The 21,954-nt window shown below is 49.5% G+C and overlaps 2 protein-coding genes across 2 annotated transcripts; one reads left to right on the forward strand and one right to left on the reverse strand.

Annotated features, from left to right (window-relative positions):
• Window positions 1–58: 58 nt before the first annotated feature.
• DNAJB11 (DnaJ heat shock protein family (Hsp40) member B11) lies at window positions 59–12,962 on the forward strand. Its single transcript, XM_075032219.1, has 10 exons — window positions 59–265; window positions 370–526; window positions 4,041–4,138; window positions 5,246–5,378; window positions 6,328–6,470; window positions 7,027–7,109; window positions 7,718–7,775; window positions 8,350–8,461; window positions 8,869–9,028; window positions 11,777–12,962. The coding sequence occupies exons 1-10, from the start codon at window positions 198–200 to the stop codon at window positions 11,839–11,841; spliced, it is 1,077 nt and encodes a 358-aa protein (XP_074888320.1). The 5' UTR covers window positions 59–197; the 3' UTR covers window positions 11,842–12,962.
• Window positions 12,963–18,497: 5,535 nt separating this feature from the next.
• On the reverse strand, window positions 18,498–21,696 carry PROCR (protein C receptor). The gene is made up of 4 exons (XM_075033280.1): window positions 21,571–21,696; window positions 21,215–21,451; window positions 20,012–20,278; window positions 18,498–19,924 (listed from the first exon to the last, which is right to left on the reverse strand). Exons 1-4 carry the CDS (start codon window positions 21,623–21,625, stop codon window positions 19,812–19,814), a joined length of 672 nt encoding a protein of 223 aa, XP_074889381.1. The 5' UTR covers window positions 21,626–21,696; the 3' UTR covers window positions 18,498–19,811.
• Window positions 21,697–21,954: the final 258 nt, after the last annotated feature.

Raw genomic sequence — 21,954 nt, forward strand, 5'->3', positions numbered from 1 at the left:
CGCAGCCGATAGGCCGGCGGCACGCAGCGTGCGGGGCTGCGCCGCGCTCCTATTGGCCGGCGGCCGTCACCGGGTCCCGCTTCACGTCTAATGGTGGCCGGGCCGGGTCGGGTCGGGCGGCTGCGGCGCTGCGGACCCGTCCGGAGAGCGTTGCCCCCTCTCCCCGCTGCCCCCCAGGCAGGCCCGGCCGCCTCGCCATGGATCCCGGCTGGCTCGGCCGCCTCTGCCTCCTGCTGCTCTGCCTCTGCGGGGAGGCCGCCGCTGGGTGAGTGCGCCGGGCCTGTGCGTGTGGTGTCCCCTCAGCGCCGGGCCTGTCTCCTGGGCCGCAGTGCTGACGGGGCCTTGCTCTCTCCCCCCTCTCCCCGGCAGGAGGGACTTCTACAAGATCCTGGGGGTGTCCCGCGGCGCCTCCATCAAGGACATCAAGAAGGCTTATCGGAAACTGGCGCTGCAGCTCCATCCCGACAGGAACCCCGACGACCCCCGGGCGCAGGAGAAGTTCCAGGACCTGGGAGCTGCTTACGAGGTGAGGCCGGGGGCTGCGGTTTACCCCCCACCCTGCGCTCGTTCACCGCACCACTACCTGTGGTGTAGGGGGGCCTGGTGTAGCTGCTGGGGAAGGAGAGGGGTGAAGTTGTGCACCCTGTTGTGAAGAATTTGGAGAACCTTGAGTCCTCCCAGCCCTTGCCAGGGTGGACGGGTTTTGTGGTAAAACATGTAGGGAGCATGAAGCTGAGCTTGGTCAACGAGTAGTCTCTTGAGGCTTCATCCTGTAACATTCAGGGGAAGGAGAAAGGAGGGCTTCTAGGAAATGTAAAGTCCCTTCTATAAGGCACAGGTGCAATCTGTCCTCCCCCTGTTACAATATCGAATTTCAGACATTCGACCAAATAAAAAGCAAAGGTAGAAGGGCTGCCGGGTTGAATAGAGGGCTCCCTCTGTCAGAAGACAATAAAAGATCTTAGCTCCCTTAGCCAAGAGAAAGTGAAGGCAGCAATTTAAAGTTATTTGGTATTTACTAATAGCTTATCGAGGAAGAAATAGAGTTGTATTAGCTCTAAGTATTAGCACAGGAACATGTGTCTGTATATATAGGGCCTGGCTGTAAGTCCGAGTTGATAGGAGATAAAAGATGGTTGGCTTGCCTTTTAGAAGACATTAAGGTGGGAAAAATAATTGTGGGTCACATGCGCACGAGGATTCCTGTTGTTTCTGTGATAATATAGTAGCACATGAATGATACTTGATGCTAACAGCACAATGCACTATATAAATCGCATATAGATTCTTTTACTAGCCAAATTTATTAAGTCAAAGCCTACTTCCTCCACCACATATGTAAATGTTAACGCAGTTTAGGTAGGGTGATAGGATCTGTTCTTTCACATTCTCTGTCCTTTTTATCTCCCTTCTGTTACTGTTGGTTTCCATCTGTTCCTGCCGTCCCCCATAGAGCAGAGGGCCCCAAAGGAAGATGGCGTTGACCAGCAAGAATTTGTAGCAGCAGTTCCACTGGGAGCTTGCCTGCACTGGTGGGCTGTTTGGGTGGGAGGTTTGTGTCCTCTTTGAGGAGTTGCACTTCAAGAGGGGAAAGGAATTGCGTTCCCGCTGCAGTCTGGTAGTGCTGCTCAGCCTACAGCTGTAGCATGACTCCTGCTTCCATCCCTGATGCTTATCTGCTTTTCAGATATGCAAATATAAAATGATTGAGGAAGTGAGAGAAACAGCTTGAATGCACTCCTCTTTGGTCAGAAAGAAAACACATTATTTTTGTATCAGAGCTGGGACCTCTTCTTAGCTCAGACTTATCTATTCTGAAATAAATTGGTTGAACTATCACAGGGAAACCAGTGAGTGTAAAAAATACTTTTTTCCACAAAAAAATTCGTTACCTGTGATTTGCAGCATCTGAAGAATGATGCGTGCAGTTTACTTCAAAGCTGTGAGCTTGGTGTCATTTCTGTGAATTGGGATCTTGTCGCATTTGACAGTACTTTATGCATGGGAAGCATTTCTGTACCTCTTCCCTGAGTCCCAGTTTATTTCAGTCTTTGCCATAGTAACAGTTGAGAGTACTCTTTCTATTAAAAACATTGGGGAGAAAATGGTTGTAAAATCAAATCAGCAGGGGATGTGGTGGCAGGAGTAGCTGAATATTAACTTTTATGAGCAGTGACTGAGTCTGCTTCCCCCTAACCAGGGTATTATTGAAGCACAACAGTGTCTGCGTTCAACATAAAGTGTGGCGTTCTAGTGCTAACACAGACAGTACAAATGCAACATGCTCTCACCAGGTGCTAGTGAAGATTAAACTAGGAAACCTCCCTTCAAATTCTTCATTCATGTGCTTCTTGCTGAAGAGAGATGCATCAGAACATTGAAATCCAGTATTGACGTACGTGGTTTCTGAAATAGGTTTGGAAGAAGTAATGTTTTGATGTCCTGCAAGGTCTTTGTCTCTTTGTTTAGCCAGCACAACTTGCAAATGCTTCTGCTAAACTAGCAACGAGATGCAGTGTGTTGATTTGATTGTTTTGGGCAGAAGGGAGCTAGAATTGTTTCCCTTGTAACCTAAACCAGGATGCTTTTTGCCATAAAACAACAGCCACTGTCAGTAGTACCGCTGCTCAGGGTTTGGCTAGCAGACTATCTATAGCCAAGTCTTTAAAAAAAATTGTGGGGAAAGTAGGTTAATTAAACTACTCTGTCTCTTTCATTTTAACAGCCTAAGTGATTTCCACCCTGCAGCTGTGTGGTCTGAACACAGTTGTTTCAATTAGAAAGGAGACTGATCCCATGTGAGGGAACTGAGGCTCCTCTAGGTATAGTCATTAGCCTCAGGATGGGTTTGGGGTGGTATTTTCATGGGTGGGGTTTTTTTTCTAAACTTATCTACTGTAGTTGCTTTGCTTTCAAGGCAACCTAACATCAAACAAGAACTCTATTCACAGTGCTCGAAATTGTGTTCTTGGAGTTGAGTTGTGTTCTCCAGCAGCCTGCAGAAAGAAGGAAAATTAATGGAAAGGCAAATCTTTTGTAATTCCTTTCTTGCTGCTTGTGGTATCGTTGGTACTGTGCAGTACTTTACTGGAATAATCTTGCTCTGATGCCAACAGATCACAACATGGAAAGCTTATCCTGGTTTTAGGAGATGTGTGTGTTAATGCAAAATCTGAAGTGGCAAAGGGAGAATTGAACTCTTACCCCCTAGATGAAGCTAGTCAAGCCGCTGTTGGTTTTTTTTCCTGGTTGCTAGCATTTGTCACTGGTTACAAATTCAGGCTGGTTTTCATTGTTTAGCCAGCTTCTCCACCTGTTTCCACTCCTCTCTAGCCTTCTGAAAGCTAACCTGGCAATTTTAACCTTCCCAAACATGATCAATAGGGGAGGAAGGGGAAGGAAGATTAAATGTGACCGGAAACTTCTGGATCTCTGGGGGAGGAAAGAGCAAAGATTAATACTTAGGAATTAAAATTGAAGCTTTACAGCCTTGAAAGTCATGTGTGTTGGGATGTGTTATTCTGTCTCAGTACTGAAGTTAGTTCTAACTTTTGCTGCCCTTAGGGATGAGGGCCAGCATTCAAACTGGTGCAGAGTTACCATATTTGGGAGGTTCAGCTTGGTAGGCAAACTCGCCATCATTGCTAATTGTTAAGAAATAGTAGCTGGAGAAATACACATTCTGTGTGCTTGAAGAACAAACTGAGAAACAGGGGTGGTATTAGTGTGTCCTGCTTTGTAGGAACCAATTTAAATTATTCCTTCTGGTCCTTTTTTAATCCTTAAGGTAAACTCAGCATTGTTTATATTTTCTGGTTTGCTTCTGTTTTAATAAACTAACCGTACTTTTTATGGGTTTAACTGGTAAATGTTTAACTTTGCTAGTTCAATAAGCAAGTTCTAGCCAGTGCTTCTGTAATGTAAAGCACTGCTGCTTGTCTCTCAGTGAAGAGTACTGGTGAGCTTCCTCTCAGAGCCTTGTTTAAATAACTCAGCTCGGTTGTGGGTGAATGTCTTGTCTGCTTGCATCCCTTTGCCAGGTGCTGTCAGATGAGGAGAAGAGGAAGCAGTATGATGCGTACGGTGAGGAGGGATTGAAGGATGGGCACCAGAGCTCCCATGGAGACATATTCTCACAGTAAGGGGATTTTGCCACTTCAGGCTATTCTACAGTTGGTGCTCTAATTTTGTGATGCTCGTGCACGTTTTTGATGTGGGCAAATTCTATGTTACCCAGTACAGAGGCACTGATCTGAAGTAACAGTTGAGAATTTGAAGAAATATATTTACAGTGGGTATCCCACGTGCAGTTTTCAGTTGTCTGTCTTGCATCAGTCCTTGCTTCAAGAGCAGTGAGTAGGAACCAGTGCTGTCTTCCCACATGGGCAGCTCTTGCTCACTTGGTGAGCTGTGTCACCAGTATGGGTGATTTGTAAGGTGCTGCAGTTGCATTAAACATGTAGGAACTTTCTTGTGTTATTTGGTATGTGATTGATGTTTAAGCTGTTGTCACAGATCATGCATGCCCTTTGGGGGTCACTCTTTCTTTTGCAAAGTAATGCTATTGTGACTTCCAGTACATTTCAGAGCAACTGTAGAATTTGGATCATTAAAATCTGAAGGCACTTGCATGTTGCTCAGGCAGAACCTGATTTTATGTTTAAGGCCCCTTTGGTTCTGCTAGGCACAAATTTACTAAAACAGTTCCTGAAGTTGCTCACCTCATGTAATCCTTCTGGGTGAGAACTCACACTGTCTGCTGGTCTGTTTTGAGGAAAAATATGTAGACTTGCTAGGAAATTTTTTCTCATCCCCCTTGTCCTCAGACTACTGAAAACCAGCCTGTTAGTACTGACTTGCAGTGCCAGACATGAAGTGCTACTCAGAGTTTGCACATTGTGGTGATGGTACCTGAGCAGCAGTGCAGCACAGAGAGGACTTCCTTTAGGCAGTGGTCAGATTTTGAGGTGTTGGCATTCAACTCCTGCTCCAAAGCTTTTCTTCTTTAGTACAGAAAACTCTTCCAAAGGGAGTGCTTTGTTTGAAGGCATTAGCTTGTGTCCTGGAAGAGCAAAAAGAGGTATCTGGATTTACTATGGTGCTTTTGTACTGTGAGGAGGCTGTTCTCTAGGGGACTAGTAGCATTTGCCAAGCAGCACCTTGCTGCTGCCTTGGGTGGCTGTCTTTGTCAAAGCTTCGTTTGATCAGAATTCCTTCCTAAACTAATTGATGTGCTTTACTCCAGCTTCTTTGGGGACTTTGGATTCATGTTTGGAGGTAACCCTCGCCAACAAGACAGGAACATTCCCCGAGGAAGTGACATCATTGTGGACCTGGAGGTTACACTGGAGGAGGTGTATTCAGGAAACTTCGTAGAAGTAAGTTTGACTGCTTCCCTGTCAGTCTCTCCAGTGTGTTCTCAGGTTTGAGATGCCTGGCCTGGCCACTGCTTAGAATGATATCTTCTCCCAAAGAATAGAACTAAAATAGATGCTCATTTTCTTAGTATCTGGCAGTGACAGTGGAGGATGTTGTGATGCTATTTGCTAGTAGTTAACAATACACTTATTCATCTTTGCTGTCTGGTCATTTCTCGATAAAGGGATGCTTCTTGTGATAATAGCTTATTTCTTGGCTGTCAGTGACTAGCTATAGCTTTTTTATTGCAGTAGCTAGGTTGGAAAAGGTATAAGTGGTCTCTCTGTAGAATTTAGTGATGTTTGAGGGCCCATTCATAAGCCTCAAATTCATTTTGCAATTCTTGCAAAACTATTTTCAGGATTTTTTCATAGCCTCTTTAAATGACCAAACATGTCACTGCAAATTTCTGGACTGCATACTTGGCAAATGTATGGTGGCCTTTTAATTATTTTTTAATTTTTTTAAGCAAACTACATTTCTGGTGCTGACAATCCCTGCTATTCTGTGTATTAGAAATTGCATTGATTGTATTTGTGTTGCGAGTGCCTGGGTAAATAGGGAACTCCAGACAATTTTGCCAGTTGTGTGGGACAAGGAAGCTGTCGTAACTACAGTGTCAGGTGTTTCATCGTAGTGTTACCTTTCTTATTTAGAAAGGTGTGCAGGAAAAAAAGGAGATGGTAATAGTGGTGTCAGAGCAGGTTTTTCTGGTATTTAATGTGTGATTAGCAAGAGATACAAGGTGAAAAGTGTTGTCAGAATGTTTTGCTGAGGCCATTTGGAGCTACTGTGGAGGCAGCACACAAAACCAAGTTGTGTTCAGGCTGTTTGAGAAATCCAGACCCTTGTGGAGACCCAAGAGTGCTGGCTTGCGTGCTGGTATCAACCTCTTTGTCTTCCATGCAGGTTGTCAGGAACAAGCCAGTGGCAAGACAGGCACCTGGCAAACGGAAGTGCAATTGCCGGCAGGAGATGAGGACCACCCAGTTGGGTCCTGGACGTTTCCAGATGACTCAAGAAGTTGTTTGTGATGAATGTCCAAATGTCAAGTGAGTTTTACGCTCTTTACTGCTATATGGATGTTTATTCAAAAACCTACCACTAGATGGAGGAAAGTGCCTGTACTACCAGTAAGACCTGGGGAATTTGGAAAAACTTAATGCAGGTTTCTCATTTCCAAGGAGCCAATCTTTATTCTTACAGTAGAGATGGCAAGCTCTATTAGATGTAGAGCTCCCCAATTTGCTCTTTCAGCCTCTTACTCCTTGAACAATCAGTCGTACTACAGTGGAAGCTCCACAACTAAATCTGAATAAACAAAGTCAGGGAGGGCCACGGTTTCCAGCTGGGAACAGCTGGACATGGAATACTGTGTTGCAGTCACTCATCCAGATGCTGACTGTACATTTAGGAACTTAACTTTGCCTTCTTTTCTAGATGAGTATCAGCACACAATAAAGGCAGCACTTGCCCTCCAGTTTTAGATGTGAGCAAGGAGAGAGTATGTGTTAACTTGTGAGGGTCTCCTCATTACCCCAGTAACATAAATAGGTGCTACCACCTACTGTTGAAAACCTAGCGTGTGCTTGCTCTTCCCCTTTGCAGGCTTGTGAACGAGGAGCGAACACTAGAAGTGGAAATAGAGCCAGGCGTGAGGGATGGTATGGAGTATCCCTTCATTGGTGAAGGTACGTAAATGGGCGCTGCCCTGCTGCTCAGCTTTGACTTGCTCCTTTTCCGTGATGCGAGGCTGGTCTTCATGGCAGTGGAAGTGTCCAAGCCCAGCTCTGGGTAACTGATCAGCACATGTGGCTTTAAGTGCTGTGTCCTCTGCATGCTGCTGAAGTCCAGGAGGATACTCTTTGCCAAGTCTGGATAATGCTCTGAGTTCCAGTCACTTTGCTGGTACTGGGGGCACACACACATACAAAAAAAAGCTCTAAATGATGTTTCAGATAACTTTTGAGTAGGAGCATCTGTTCAAGGCTTGAGTATTTGAGGGAATCCCCTCTGCCCAAGGAGATGAAGTCCTTTAACAAGGACAAGACATCATTAACATGCAGGCAAGTCTTTCAGAACAGCAGAGAGATATGAGCTCATTGAGGCAATACTCAAAGTCCTAGGCTCTTTAATAACAGTTATGTGTAAGCAAGGTTTTAGTCATGTAAAGATCAACTAGTTGGGTTTTTTTTCCTTTAACATGTGAGCTGCAAATCTCTATTGTGTTTAATAGGCTGCTTGTTTATTCAGTTGTTACTAACTACCTCCTTTAAACAGAGCTCTTTGTTTTTCACAGGTGAACCCCATGTGGATGGGGAGCCAGGTGATTTGCGCTTCCGAATAAAAGTTCTTAAGTAAGTAACTGGCCTAGTTAGACCACTCTTTCTGGTTGCTGTAAAGGAAGCCTGCAAACACCTTTCTGGCTAGTGTTGCCCATTTGGTTAGCATGTAGCTTGAGCTTCAGCAGAGTTGGTGCAGCCAGGGGTCTGGTACTCAGGGCTGTGCAGGATGTTCAACACTGATGATGCTAGAGTAGCTGGATTCACCATTAAGATGCTGTGATAATTCCACTTTTATTTTGTTTGGCTTGAATTCTGGCATGCATTAGTAGCTCCTGTGTGAATCACAAGAAATACCTCCTTTTTCCATAAACATACTATCTCTCTGTTGTAAGGAAGTGCACTACTAAGAACATTGTTTTGTGAGTCACAACTTCTTGACACGCCTCACCACTCATTGCACTAGAAATAGAAAGTTTATTTAGTAGTACGTACCTCAAGCACAGGAAAATGAAGCTAAAGTTCATTCATTCTTCACTTCCTCTCTGACTTGTGAATTCTCCAAACTCACAAATAGAGGGGAGGAAGCTAGAGGACCTATTTCCCCTATGGAGAAGGAGAAGAGTTCCAGCGTCTTTTATTTCCACAGGCACCCAGTCTTTGAAAGAAGAGGAGATGACTTGTACACAAATGTGACAATCTCGCTGGTCGAGGCACTTACAGGCTTTGAAATGGATATTGCCCACTTAGATGGGCACAAGGTGAGGCAATGGTTTGCTTTCTTGCTGTGTGTAAACAAAATTTAACTGCAGGTTTCCTGTGCTGAGGGTTAGCTTGCTTGGGGTCTGTGCAGCTGCTGGTTGTATACAGTATCCCATCTGCTAGAGCCTTCCAGGCCAATTCCTATGGAGCCAAAACAGGCCCTGTACAAGGGGCGCAGAGTGTGGGTCTCAATTCCAGGCTGTCACAGCAGTTACTGCATGTGCTGTCTTGGGTGGTGTTAGTTCTGGCATGTGTCCTGGCAGTAATACTGCCTGGACCCCTTGAATGTCACCGACTTTGGCAAGGGATCAATACCATTTGAAGCTTTCCAGTGCTTTGGAATGGGCATTGGGAGTATTGGGGTACTAGAACACTAGTAATGTTCTGAAATTTTTTTCATCTCTAGGTTCACGTTGCTCGGGATAAAATTACGAAACCTGGGGCCAAACTGTGGAAGAAAGGAGAAGGTCTTCCAAATTTTGATAACAATAATATCAAAGGCTCACTAATAATAACATTTGATGTGGAGTTCCCCAAAGAGCAGCTGACAAATGAACAGCGGGAAGGTGCGTGTTTTAAAGCTCTGTCACAGCAGCAGGCTGCACCTCTCACCAAAGCTGATAAGAAGTTGGCACAACTGAACCCATGGCCTGCAGTGGTCAGGAGGGGCTCTCCTTTCCCTGTGCCCCTTGTACAACATATCACAGTTGGCCGATGCTTCAAAGGGAAATGGAAGTTAATCACAGGGCAAGTGAGCTTGGCTGCTGCAGTTGTAGGGAACGAGATTAGGCTGGGATGTGCCACTGCTGGGATGTAGCACTTGGCAAGTTTGCAGGTGCTTTGTTTTGTAGCTGGCCATCTGTCTGAACTGAAAGACTTACTGGGCTTAGCCTCTGTCTGCTTTGCCTTCGCTGGAGTGGGATCACAAGCAGTTTTCCAGCCCCCGTTTCCACTTTCTTGGAGGCAAGACTTGTGAAAATCCCTCTGCTGTCTAGGGTAAACAGCGTCATGCAGCATCAAGAAAAGGATTGTTCCTCTCTACATCTCCTTCTACCCAAAGTGCTTTGTGGTGCTTTGTGGTTGTATAGGGAAGAAGGGTGCAATGCAGATATTTTGTAGGAGAGACCTGCTTCTCAGCTTCAGTGCTCAAATGGAAACTTGATGAACTGTGTAGAAATCTTAGAATTGGCAGGAGGGTAAATACTGTACTTCTAGCTGGAAATTCCTCTTTGCTTCAGCAGCCTCTGTGGTAGGTTCTGCTGCTCTGCATAAGGCATCAGAGTAGGCCCCATCCTCGCTACAAGGCAAAGAAGCTCCTGGCATGTACCAGTGCAGCTCTTCACAAAATCCCCACCCCCAGAACTTCTCCTGCTGGTCATGGCTATCATACATACTTCTTTTGAAGGTGCCCTTTTAGTGGATTCTGGCAGCTGCCCTTGTGGAATAAGCCAAATGTGCAGCTTTCCTGGACTCTTCAAGTTTGTAGAGGGAAGCCAAGCCCTGGGTGGGCTTTTCTCAGCCCTATGGCACTTACTGCTGTGTTGACAATGCTGGGCTAGCTACCACTTGGAGCCCAGTTGGGAGCTGCAGCTTCAGAGTTGACTGGTGTTCTGTGGTTCTCTCTGCAGGTGTTTGGGCTGTGAGGTCCATGCCTCTGGGCTGTGCTTTGAGTGAACCTGTTTTGACCCCCTGTGCTTTCCTCCTTGTTGCAAGTGTTTTGTGCCCAGTGAGGGTTGTGGAGCACGGTGACCACATCAGCATGAAGTCTCATTCCAGGCTCTGCTGCCCTTCTTGAAGCTTTGTAAAGCGACAGCACTTCTCAAAGAGATGTGAGGTTTTTCTAGCCGTTGCTCTTGGCAGTTTGTGAAGAAACTGGACAAAGAGCAGCGACAGAAGCCTCTGTGTTTGTCAAAATTGCTCACACACCTTTATGGATATCCCGGGAGCAGAGAGGTCTGCTCGTATGCTTTGTTGCAAGGCTGATGCTGTTTGGGGGACATCCAACAGCAGAATTATAGCAGTTTAGCTTAATTTTTTTAATTATTATTTGAAAGTTACCCATGTTGTGGGGAGTTTTCCTCTCTGTTTTGGGTCCTGACAGCCCCTCCTCAGGCTCAGTGATTTCTGGTGCTGATCAGAACAGAGATACTGCCATTCCCTGAGGGGCCCCATGGCCAGGGCAGTGGGAGTCCTGGCAGTCTGTTACCAGGTTGACTTTAAAAAGGGAATCCCCTCCAATTTCTCTGGCAAAACGCGCAACACATCCATTCTTGACAGTCTCTTTCCTCTGTTTTGTGCGGACTTGCTCTTTAAATGGCAGTGAAGACCTGCCAGTCTTTCCCTGACCATGCTGACCCCAGTAGATGAGCTATTATGGTTTTAAGGGCTGACTCACTCTTCTCTTATCCTGCTCTGGTAAGAATTTGATACTGACAGGACCTCAGAGCAGGCAGTTCTTTGAAATGTTTTATGAATGGGCTTTCAGGGGTGGGGAAGATGGCATTTGAAAAGTCATCTAGATTCCTTTGTGAAACAGTGGGTTTCAAAAAAACTTAAGATTTTCAGGTCTTCAGTAGGATACTTAAGCCCCCAGATAGGAGTTTGCTCCTCTTACTTGCCTTCAGGGACTACTTCTAGTGGACAGTAGTGTCCCCAGGCACCACATACCAGTGTGAAAACCTGTGCTTTCTAATTACTCATGTGGATTTCTGTAGCTGGCAAGTCCAGAAGGACTCAAGTGTAGCCCTCCCAAGCTTGCTGCTAGCAGATTCCTTGGGCTGTAGAGGGAGCCCGGGAAGATGAGCTAGGTGAATTAGACTCCAGAAATACTCAGCAAGTTGTTTGTTGTTGCATTGTACCTAAGATGACAAAATTGTTGTCAACTTCAACAGCAAAGCAGCTCTGAGGGTCGGCTTTATCCCTTACAGAACTGTGACGATCTTGAGGTGGTGTGCCGGGCTTTGAGTTTGTAGCAGGGGAGGCTTTGTCCCTGGAACCACTGGCCTTGTGTGGTCCCAAGAGTGCATGAAAGCACTGTTACAGCATCACTAACCTAAGTCCTGTTTCTCCTTGTAGGAATGCTGAAGGAGCAGGAGTAAAGCTGTTGCACCACTGAGTTTGGGGGGATTTTTCCTTTTTTTTTTTAATGATGCTTTTAGAGTACCAGTGTTTGCATTATTCAGATACACGGGCTCAGCCTTGAAAGGCTGGTGCCACTGGGCCTACAAGCCAGATGTGTAAATGCAGCAGGAACCACAAATGCAGAGTCCTCCTCCTGTTTGTGCTGTGCACTAACGCTTTCCTTTCTCTTGCAGGTCTCAAACAGTTATTGAAACAAGGATCGGTGCAGAAGGTGTACAATGGATTGCAGGGATATTGATGTGTGGAAAAATTGGACTTAACTGAAAATGAAAAGTCAGATTTGTTTGCAGTCCTTTCTCCTGCCCACTGTAGAATGGAAAAGAGGGAGGGTGGGGCAATTGTTGAGGTATATATAATTTTTTCTTTGTAAATGGTGGAAGTGCTCAGATGAGTCGGGGGAAATACTACCCTTTTCAGGACATAACTGGTGCTGTCTATCATGTTCCATATCCTGGAACAACAAAGAGACTCCTTGAGCAGGAAAAAAAGGTGGGGAAAGGAGTTTTAAATTCCACACAGATTGGAATTGCTGTTTTTTAAATATATTTTCATGTGACTTTTCTTGACCATCTCAACATATTTTCATAGCTTCTCCTGCTTTTTATGTCCTTTGTGTCAGTGTCTTCTGAGTTTCTGGGTTTTGGGGTTTTTTTTAATCCCAGCCCTTCCCCTCCTTCCCCTCTGAGTCCAGAGTATGGTATTGCTTCAGAGTCTGCGTTTCTGGGGCAGGAGTACAGGTGCTGTTGGGAGTGGACTGGCAGGAGAGCCTTATGGGCTATGTTAGGCCCAACACGTAGTTGGGAAAGCAGGGGGGAAAGAGGCTCTTAAATACCAAGTAGTCTGCTTGTCCCAAAAGTTAATGCTTGGTTTTAAATTTGAAGTCACAACAGCTTAGCAAAGACTCCTCAGACTGCCGTGGTGGGATTTTGGAAAATAATGGGAATGGCTCCTCGTGGCCTTGGTTCTTCCTCGCTGCCCCCAGATGTAACCAGTAGCTTGTCTGGAAAAGCTCACTTACCTCCTGCACTCTATCCTCTGTGAGGATAGGTAAAGCTAACAGCACAGAAATAAAGATGTTTCAGTTGGAATGGCAAAAACTACCTGGTTATGTATTTCAGCAGCCCTTGCCCTGGGACAGCTGCAAGTTGTTGGACTAACAAGGAATGGTCCCTTCAGTCATCTAAGCTATGAGGGTGAAACTACAGCTGCTAATACCAGCAAAAGCTCTGTTGCTGCTTTATTTGAACTAGGGGCCTTGTAACCTGTCAGGAAGGTACCGGTTCTGCTCTGGTATCTGTTGTGAAGACCCCGCTGCTTTAAGCATCCCCATCAGAAACTCTCATCTCCACATGTTCTTCAGGAGTGGTATCTAAACAATTTCTTGGAGCTGCCTGTGTCAGTCAGACTTGTGCTTTACTGTGACAGGGACATAGGCAGCAAGAGAAATGAGTCAGTTGTTCATGTAGGAAGGTGTTCTGCTCCGTCCCTCTGGGCTCTTTGGGGCTATGAAGTGGGATCCTTACAGCTGCTGCCTTATACCTCATCCCCTGCCAGGGAAGTGGATGGAATCTCTTTTTTCTACATGCAAATGTTTGCTGGGGAGCAGTAGCAGGAGACTCAAGGTAGTTTTGGGGGGTTCAGGGGTTTTTTTTCTTTTACTTCATTGTGAACTTTAAATAGCTCAGCTCTGAGCTCAGAAAGGTGGAGAGAGCTCTGGCCCAGCCCTTGTGTGCTGCCCTTAAACTCCAGCGGGAGCTGACTCAGCGGAAGCAGCAGCACCGGGGAGGTTTCCTGTTGGATCCTTTGTACGTTTGCCTTGGCAGAGCAAAGCAGGGGCTTCAGGAACAGCTGAGAGACAGGGGCAAGACAAGCTTGGGATGCCAAACACTTGGTCTCAATGCTCATCTTCCTCAAAATCTGTAAAAGCAAGCCGTTAATCCTAGCTGAGGCTGCTACTTTGAGTGTCTGCCTATTTGATGGCCAGTTCTTTCCAGGTGTCTGTAGGCAGTTCTACCCCTGCTTTGCCCCTTAGCTTAGATTTTTAAGAAACCCCAGACTTCAGAGAAACTCTCCTTTTGCTATCCCTGTGTATGGGGCTGGTTGCTGTTGTCTTAGCCCCTCAAGGGTCTGTTTGATGATTGCCTTGCTGCCTTCCTGTTCCGCTGGTGCACAACCATGCTGCCAGTACTCACCTGTAGCAATAAAGCCAAAAAGGCAGGACTTCACACCAAGTCAGCCTCTCCACAGGAGAAGTTGATGTAACCTCTCCTACCTGCACCCCTAGCAGCAGGCAGTGCATTTATTTCAGGCATGAGTACTTGTTCCTGCTGCTGCTTTTCCTTTCCCTGCCAATTCTTTTCCTTCCTGTGGTTGGTTGGGGTTTGTTTTTTTCCATTGTGGGTCTGTACTCTGAGAAGCCAGTGCTATGTAGAACAGCAACAATAGCTGCAAAGCCCCAGCATTTACAAGGGTGAGAAGAAAAACAGAAAAGCAAGCCCCTAATCATACCAAGCAACCCTGCTTCCTTCCATTTTCCTTTTCCCTCCCTGCTGTGGGGTGTGTGCAGAGCTGGGATCTTCCACCTTTCCCACTTTCAGACAAAGCTTCCAGGGTTTTCATGCTTTCTCCCTAGGCAGCAGCGTACATTAGTGCTTGCCAGGGTCTGGTTCAAATACTTCCACTTGTTTTGGTTTTGGTCTGCTTGCCTTGGGAAAGTTGTGCTGCTTCTAGGATTGTAGGGAGGTTTTTCTCTTCAAGGGCCCCAAGGTGTCTGGCTGGGGGGATGTGGAAGCTGTTCAGTGTTGGAGACATCCTGTGTCCCCTATTTCAGTAACATTTAGCTGGTGTGAGTGAGTCACAGTGCACGTGGACTCCTTTATCTCATATGCTTCTTAGAAGGTTTAGGTGTTCACATTGCCTCTTCTTCGTTTGGGACCATGCAAGCATCCTGAAGGTGTGAACCTCTGAGCTGGGAATCCTGTAATGCACAGGCTTAATTTCCAGCCCCTTCCAAGCTATGCTGCTGTTCCCAAATTGGATCAAATAAAAAAAAAACAACTGGTCCCCTTTTACCCTAAATCCTTGCACAAGTCAAGGATTGTTGAGGGTTTAGATATAGGCGTGTTGTTCAGTCCTTCTAGCAAAACACTTGTCCTTGAAACATGTTTCTAGAAGTCCTTGCTGTTTTGAGAAGGTGGTGTTTAAACAAGTACATGGACCTTGCCTGGCTAAAATGGGATCCTGACTTATTTCTGCAGTGAATGGTTTTGATCACCTCCAGAAGTTGTGTGTGTTCCTCTGAGGCCTCACCACAGGCTCAGCTTTAAGATACCGTTGCCTCCATCAGCACTGTGTTACCACCCTTTGTTTAGATCCCTCTCATCCCAGGAGAAGTGAAGGAGCAGTTGGGGTGAGGACTCCATAGCAGATAAGAGGATGGGGGTGAAAAAACTTGCTTTTCAGATGTTTTCAGGGTTCAGATCTGCTTTTCCAGACAGCATCATGCCCTAGCAGCCTTGTCTGCTTCTCCTGTGCCCCCGCAGTCTGGGCTTGCTGCATCTAAAGCCACATTGCCCATGGAAGTTTTGGGGCTGCACATGAGAGTTTCAGCATTAGGTACGTGGGTCCTGGGGAGCAGTCTGGCCCAAGGGAGTGGTTTGTTCCTGATGGCTTCAGCCATGCAGAGGACCGCTGCTGTCTTAATTCTTGCCACAGCAAGTGGCACTGCTTGCACAGAGCATCCCCTCCTCCCCAAGTCTGAGCAGGGGGTGAAAGTGTTCCCTAATGGTTTCTTCTCCATGGAAACTTCTCTGTGAGTACAGCGCAGGCTGGCTTGGTTTTGGTTTTTTTGTTTTGTTTTGTTTTCCAAAGAGCTTGTTATTTTAAAGTACTTAGATATATCTAAACTTTTCTGCTTCTGAGAGATGGGCAGCAGAGATAAGAGGGGAGAAGTGACTGGTGCCAGGATAAAATTGCTCTGAAGACACATAGCTTTGCAATGTTCCTGAATCCATCTGCTCAAATGTCTGAAGACCACGTCTGTCTGGAGTCTTTAATGTGATTTCTAGATAGCAGCCCCCATCTCTGCTCCTGCGCCACCAGGCTGATGAGCAGCATTGCACGAGCAGTGGTGGGGCATCTTGCAAGGGATGGCTTGCTCGAGCTGAAGTGGTCCCCAGGGAGGGGACAGCCTGGCTGGGACAGGGTGGGAGGTGTGGTGGGACTGGTGGTATCCCACTGCCCAGGAGCCTCCCTTCATCCCAACTGCTGCGTAGCCCTGCTCAGTGTTAACTGTGGCTAGCAGCCAGCTTTCTCCTCCTGTTTCCTCTGGCTTGGTCAGGCATGCTGACCTGGGAGGTGAGAGGAAAGGGAAGAGGGCAGTGAGGGGTGCTGGTCACCTGTATGCCCTCCGAGGAGGGACTCGCCAGCACAGCCCTTTCCTCTCATGTTAAATATTTCCAGGGACCTGCTCACTCTTGTGTGGGAGCAGGAAGCTGCTAGAAAGCAGATATTCGACAGCCTCCACCCCCAAAGCTGTTGCCCTAAAAAAGCATCCCTTGCTCAGGGAGGGCTGGCCAGAGGCTCCACATGTTGCAACTCCCCTCATCCCAGTCCACCCCCCAAGCTTAAAAAGGATGTCCCAAAGCTGATGATGCCAGAAATGAAATCTGAGGCTGTGACAATGTGACCTCTGGGGGAATTCAGAAGAATGGAGCTTGTTTAGTCCAGAAAAGTGATGATGACACCAGTACAGGCACCGAGTGCATAAGGGGTGTTTACAAGGATAATCCCTTCTTCCAGACTTAAATCTGGTGCTACCCATTTTCCTGATAAGCACTGATCCCATCAGCCTCTTTTTTTTTTCCCCCAGCTGCTGCCTTCCCCATCCCTACTCAAGCAGGCACAGGAGCCCACTGCTGTGTTTTTTGGGCAGCTCCTGGAACCATCCAGCCCTTTGCCCCTGGGGAGGGGCAGGACACCATGGCTGCCGCCTGGAGTACAGAGCCAATGATGCTGTGCGAGCAGCCAGAAGATCCCGAAGGACATCGTCAGGGATGCTGACCTTGCAGTGGGAGCTGATGTCCGAAAGGCAGCCTGGGGGACTGTGTGTCCCTGCTAGGCAGGAAGGGAATGTGCCTGCAGCTCTGAAGCACCCATGGGACGTGGGCAAAGGGGAAAACCGGTTCCCAGCACATCGGCATCATCTTACTCACTGGAGCAAGGTTCGAGGCTGGGCGTCTTATCTCAACCCTTATCTAAGCCAGCGATAGCAGAGCTGAGTGATGGAAACCATGCAGCGCATGGAAAGCAAAGCCTCATGTGGCAATCAGTGCGGATAACCAGGCTGGTTTGCTTTGGGGCAGATGCTGTGGGGGCGGGGGAGGCGGGGGGGGAGTTGGTTAAAGCCTCTAAAGGTCTGCGTGCGGGTTTGTTCACCCTCTTGCAGAAATCAAAGAGAAAAAAAACAACCCAAGGACAAAATTAAAAACAAGCCTTGGTTGACAGGATACGCGGTTAAGTTGGCGCCTGTCCTAAGCTGTGATCAAGGGCGGAATAGCCAGATTTGGGAGAGGATCGGCCATGGATGTGGCTACCAGCTGCTGGAGAGATGGTGCCTGTTGGAGTGGTGGTGGGGAGGGAGCCCTACTTGTGGGCTGGGGTAACCAGGCCACATGTCGCCAGCACGCTGCACCAGGCCAGACATTGGTGGCCCTGTGATGAGGCGGTTTGGAGATAAGGAAGAGAAATTTGGGGGCTACAATGTGCTGGGGGCGGATGCTATTGCCATAATCCCTCTGCTCTTGGCCACCGTGGCACTGGTGCTGGTCACCACCAGGGAGGTGGCCATGGGGTTGGGGGTGGCAGCTTTGGGCATGTTGCCTGCAGGCATGGTTCAAGATGAGACTGTTTCTTGGGATCCTGCCATTTTGGGGGGGTCCCCACTGCTGGGTGCTGCCCCACGCCCTTCTGATCGCTGGCAGAGACTCAAGAGACCAGTAGCAAAGTCAGCTCCTTTCTGGAATGTTCTCCTGCTGTGACCGATATGCACAGCAGGGCCAGTGGCAGGAAAAAGGCTTTTCCAGAGCTGTTTAAAGCAGAGACTTCCTCATCTGTCCAAAAGATGGTGCATTTCAGAAGCATAAAGCAAAACGAGCCCTGTTGTTCCAGACCTCCCCAGTTTCTCCAGCCCGAGTCTGTCCCAGGTGCCATTCCTGCTGCCAGTCTGTGTCCGACACACCATCGCAGCCTTGGGGCATCGCTCTCCTGTGGGATCCGTGCTCTGCCCTCCCAGCCGAAGCAAGGAGCTGCAGCCCTGGGGCAGGACTTGGCATCAGAATCACTCTGGGTCTTGGGACCACAGTGCAACATCTACCTCCACATGCGGGCAGCAGAGATGCCTCAAGTCCAAAAACCAAAGCAGAGCCATGAATGCACTGGTTTCTCCTAGCTGGAAGCTGGCTACAAGTGTTTTTATCCCTTTGTGGGAAGCAAACCTACGGCATTTGATCTTCAACATCAGCTTCATGTCCCCTGATGCCCGCAGCGGGGACAGGCAGTGCTCAGCCTGCAGCAGAGCTCCCGCCAAGGGGGCTTCTTTAGAAGCCAAGCAATGACGTTCATGTGCCTCAGCCTTGTTGTTTTGGATCCTCCAACCTCTTGGCTGCCATTTCGCTTTTGCAAAGGAGCCTGCTGAAGGGTGGGAAGCACCCTGGCTCCTGCCCTGGGAGCCTGGTGAAGGCGGGGGCTGCTGGGGGGGGGGGGGTGGGGTGGTGATGACTGGTGGCCAGGGTGATGAGATGTGGTTTTTGGAGACCTCCTCCTCTGTCCCGCCTTAAGGACAACCACTATGTCATCTTCCCATCCCCTTTCTGTCCTGCATCTCTTTTCCCATCTTCCCCCCTGCCCACACTTTCTTGCTTGCTTTGAGCTGCAGGGAAGGGAATTTAGAAAGGAATGAGCTGGAAGTTAATCCAGGAAAGCTCCTTGCCCCTGTGCTGTCCTCTCTTTTGGTGGCTCAAGCCAGCTCCTGGCTCATCCCCAGCCCTTCCTGCCCTCAGGGCAGTGGAGACAAGGGGCGTCATGCTCAAAATCTTGCTATGGGCGAAAGGGAAACGCAGCCAAGAATTTATTATTAATATAACTGAAGTCTAAGCAGTCAAAGAGCTGTTTTTAGCTCAGAGCTAGATTGCAGAACAGGAAAATAAAGCAATGAATGCTGCTGGACAGTACTAGTAATACAGCTCTGCATTTCTTTAGCTGGTCCTTGGGGAGCCGTTTCTCACCTTGGGATCCCCTGCGCATTGCCCCACACCTGCCCCTGGCCTGGCATCCCCACACTCCCGCATCCCTCTGGGCAGCATCCTTACAGGAGAGTGGTGAACGCATTAATCTGCTCAGAAAACCTGTCCCATTACAGCTGTCAGTTCTCAACCTTGGTGTCTCATACAAAGATGAGGAAATGAAAAATCAATGAAGCGTTGCCACTCGGCCATTGGAAAAATGACTTAATTGAGTCAAACCAAAGCCGCCAGCAGATTGAAATAAGCTCAGGAGGTGCAAACCCCACCAGCCTCTCTCCAGAGGCCTTGCAAACTCAGTGCACGGTCCGGGGTCCGACACGGGGTCTGGCAATGCTGACAAACCCACCCAGCACTGACAACCACAGCCCCCCCACTCTGTGCCTGCCCCCCGTGATGGATCTGCAGCCCCAGTGCTGCTGGGGCGAAATGAGAGCAACCAAATGTGCTGTGAGAGCTGATGGGTGGTTTTATTACATGACATCTGGAAGCAGTGCCACAAAGGTGTGACATCCTCCCACCCGGGCATTTATGCCCCCTGGAACAGGGATAAATGAGGGTTTCAATGCCATCTTTTTAACACTATCTTAGCTGTTTCTCCTGCCGCTTTCTCCCCACACCCCTTTTCCCCATTTTTTTCCATCAATGCCAAGTGTATTTCTGCGTTAAGTCTCAGTGCATCCCACCGGCCTAGCGTGGGGACCGTTCCTGGGGCAAGGTGCTGCTGCTGGGGGGCGGTCAACCCAGCTGGGACCAGGCAGGGAATCCACCAGTGTCCTTTGGGAGCAAAGCCTGCGGCGCTGGGGAGATACATCCCTTGCAGGGCACGGACTCGGTCCCTGCCTCCACGGGGTGATGATGGGTCCGTCCCCTGCCTCCGCGGGGTGACGTGGGACGGCTGCCGGCTCCGCTAGCAGCTCCCTCCCGTGCACAAGAAGATCCCCATGGCCATGCCCAGCAAGGCGAAGGTCCCCAGGATGAGGCCCAGCACCAGCGGGGCATGCGACCGGCTGCTCTGTTTTCCTGCAAGAGGCGAGAGGGATGGAAGTGACGACTGGGGTCACCCCTCACCATGCCACTGTGTCCCCCCACCCCAGCACTGGCACGGACCCATCCTGGCACTCTGAGCCCGCAGGATGCCGACGCAGGTGGTGTTGAGGAAATGCTGGAGGTCCTGGGTGGTCTTGGGGTACTTCATCAGCTCCCGCTCAGCAAAGGTGGCCACTGGGTCACTGCCGGGCCAGCGCCGCTCCCAGGTGGCATTGGGGACGTGGAAGGTGAGGAAAGCTGTCCCGTTGAGAGTCACCTCGTAGAAGCTGTGGGTCGTGCCGTTGGGGAAGAGGCGGCAGCCCAGGTGGCAGCCCAGGCTCTGTGTGTCTATGGGGGGCAGAGGGAGGGGGGTTAGGGCCAGCACGCTCCCACCTTTTGTAGCCCATTGCCATCACCAGCATCGAGCCATGTACTGAGTTTGCAAGGTCTCGGCCTTGTGCCACCCGACCCACCCACAGCTTTGTTTTCGCTCAGTTTAGCTGCAGCCACAACCTTTCCAATGGCCAGGCGGCCGGGCTTATTTTTCCTTTCCTTATCTGCGTACAGCACAGCTTCAGTTTTATAGAGACGGGAGGTTTTTCCGCGCAGAGCGAGCTATTCATCGCTCTCACGGAAGGATGCGGCACAGGGAGTGTGGGGCGAGGGGACGTGTGGGGCTCACACCAGAGACCCCGAGGTGAGAAAGTGCTCCCCAAGGCTCTGGTAAAGAAATGCAAAGCTGGGGCAAAACTGGTTTGGGGGTAAGAAAGAAAACGAAGGTAAAAGACACCCTGGGCAGGAACATCAGAGGTAATGCGGACTTGCGGAGCAATGCAGGCAGGAACACGAAACCATTGCCGTCAGCATCCCACACCTCCAGCAAAGGCTGCCGGGTGCAGGCAGGGTGCAGGTGGGGTGAAGGCAGGATGCAGGTGGGGTACAGGCAGGGTGCAGGCAGGATGCAGGTGGGGTGCAGGTGGGGTGCAGGCAGTGTTCAGGCAGGCTGCCTACACCTCACTGTTCCCCCAGCCTGCAGCCCCCAGCCCTTTTCCCAAGGGACAGCAGGAGGTTGAGCATCACCCTGTTCCCAGGGTGGGCTCCAGGTAAGAAATTCCCAGCTCTGCAGAAGGGCTCCTTTTGCCCAGGGCAAGGTTTTGTATGTGGCCATGTCTCCCGTCCCTTTGCCCAGGTGTCCCCAGAGAGCTGTCCCTGTGCACAGGCCATGCAGGGGGGCTCCCCTTCCCCAGTGGGACCCATCCCCATGCCCCCCGGACTACCACTCACAGTCTATGGGCCTCTCCTTGCTGAAGAGCTTCACCAGCTGGCCAAAGTAGGACAGGTAGGTGGTCACGTCCTGCTGCCGCCTGGCCCAGATGTCCGGGGGCTCCAGTGGCAGCACCTGGGTGACATTAAGCCCCTCCAGGAGATGGCTGAGCCGCCCATCCAGGCTGGCATTCCCCCAGAAGACAGAGCTGCCTTTGGAGACGTGGGTCTGTTGCAGCATGGTGAAGGCAAGCGGGGCTGTGAGAGACACTGGACATCACGCGCTGCTCCTCCATCCCCCTCCCCGTAAGCCGTATGTGCCCTCCCTGCCAACCCCAAATCTCTCCAACCCCACCATCACCGCGTCCTTGCCTTACCTGCCTGGTCTGCCCCACAGCCCAGAGCCCCACAGAGCAGCAGCAACCGGAGCATCCTGGGGACAGGGATGGGGACGGGAATGGTGGCCCCACAGCGGGCCTGGCAGGAATTAAGCAGGACCGGGGAGGTGGGGCTGCGGGAGGAGGAGAGTGGGAGTCGGGCCAGGTCTCTCCCATTTCCTTAGCCCGAGCCACCCACACCCCTTCCCTGCCGGACATGCCGGGGGTGCCGGGCCCTGCAGCACCCAGGGCTGGTGATGCGGGCTGAGGCTCCGAGCTCAGCCCAGGGCTTGCGGGACCGTACGGCACCGCTCCAGCCGGTGGGGGAGCAAGTAGACAGCGCCTGCCTCAGTTTCCCATTCGTTGGCTGGGCAGGGGCCCCAT

This window comes from Buteo buteo, chromosome 7 (genome assembly GCF_964188355.1).
Source record: "Buteo buteo chromosome 7, bButBut1.hap1.1, whole genome shotgun sequence".
In the NCBI taxonomy this organism is placed as follows: domain Eukaryota; kingdom Metazoa; phylum Chordata; class Aves; order Accipitriformes; family Accipitridae; genus Buteo; species Buteo buteo.

What these genes read in the sequence shown, in the direction of transcription:
- PROCR (XM_075033280.1), bottom strand. Translation starts at nt 21,625, where the DNA reads ATGCTCCGGTTGCTGCTGCTCTGTGGGGCTCTGGGCTGTGGGGCAGAC. An exon ending in CTGTGGGGCAGACCAGGCAG is followed by an intron (nt 21,452 to 21,570) that starts GTAAGGCAAGGA and finishes TGTCTCTCACAG; the next exon opens with CCCCGCTTGCCTTCACCATG. An exon ending in GGCTCAGAGTGCCAGGATGG is followed by an intron (nt 19,925 to 20,011) that starts GTCCGTGCCAGT and finishes CGCCTCTTGCAG; the next exon opens with GAAAACAGAGCAGCCGGTCG.
- DNAJB11 (XM_075032219.1), top strand. Translation starts at nt 198, where the DNA reads ATGGATCCCGGCTGGCTCGGCCGCCTCTGCCTCCTGCTGCTCTGCCTC. An exon ending in ACCTGGGAGCTGCTTACGAG is followed by an intron (nt 527 to 4,040) that starts GTGAGGCCGGGG and finishes TCCCTTTGCCAG; the next exon opens with GTGCTGTCAGATGAGGAGAA. An exon ending in ATTCAGGAAACTTCGTAGAA is followed by an intron (nt 5,379 to 6,327) that starts GTAAGTTTGACT and finishes TCTTCCATGCAG; the next exon opens with GTTGTCAGGAACAAGCCAGT.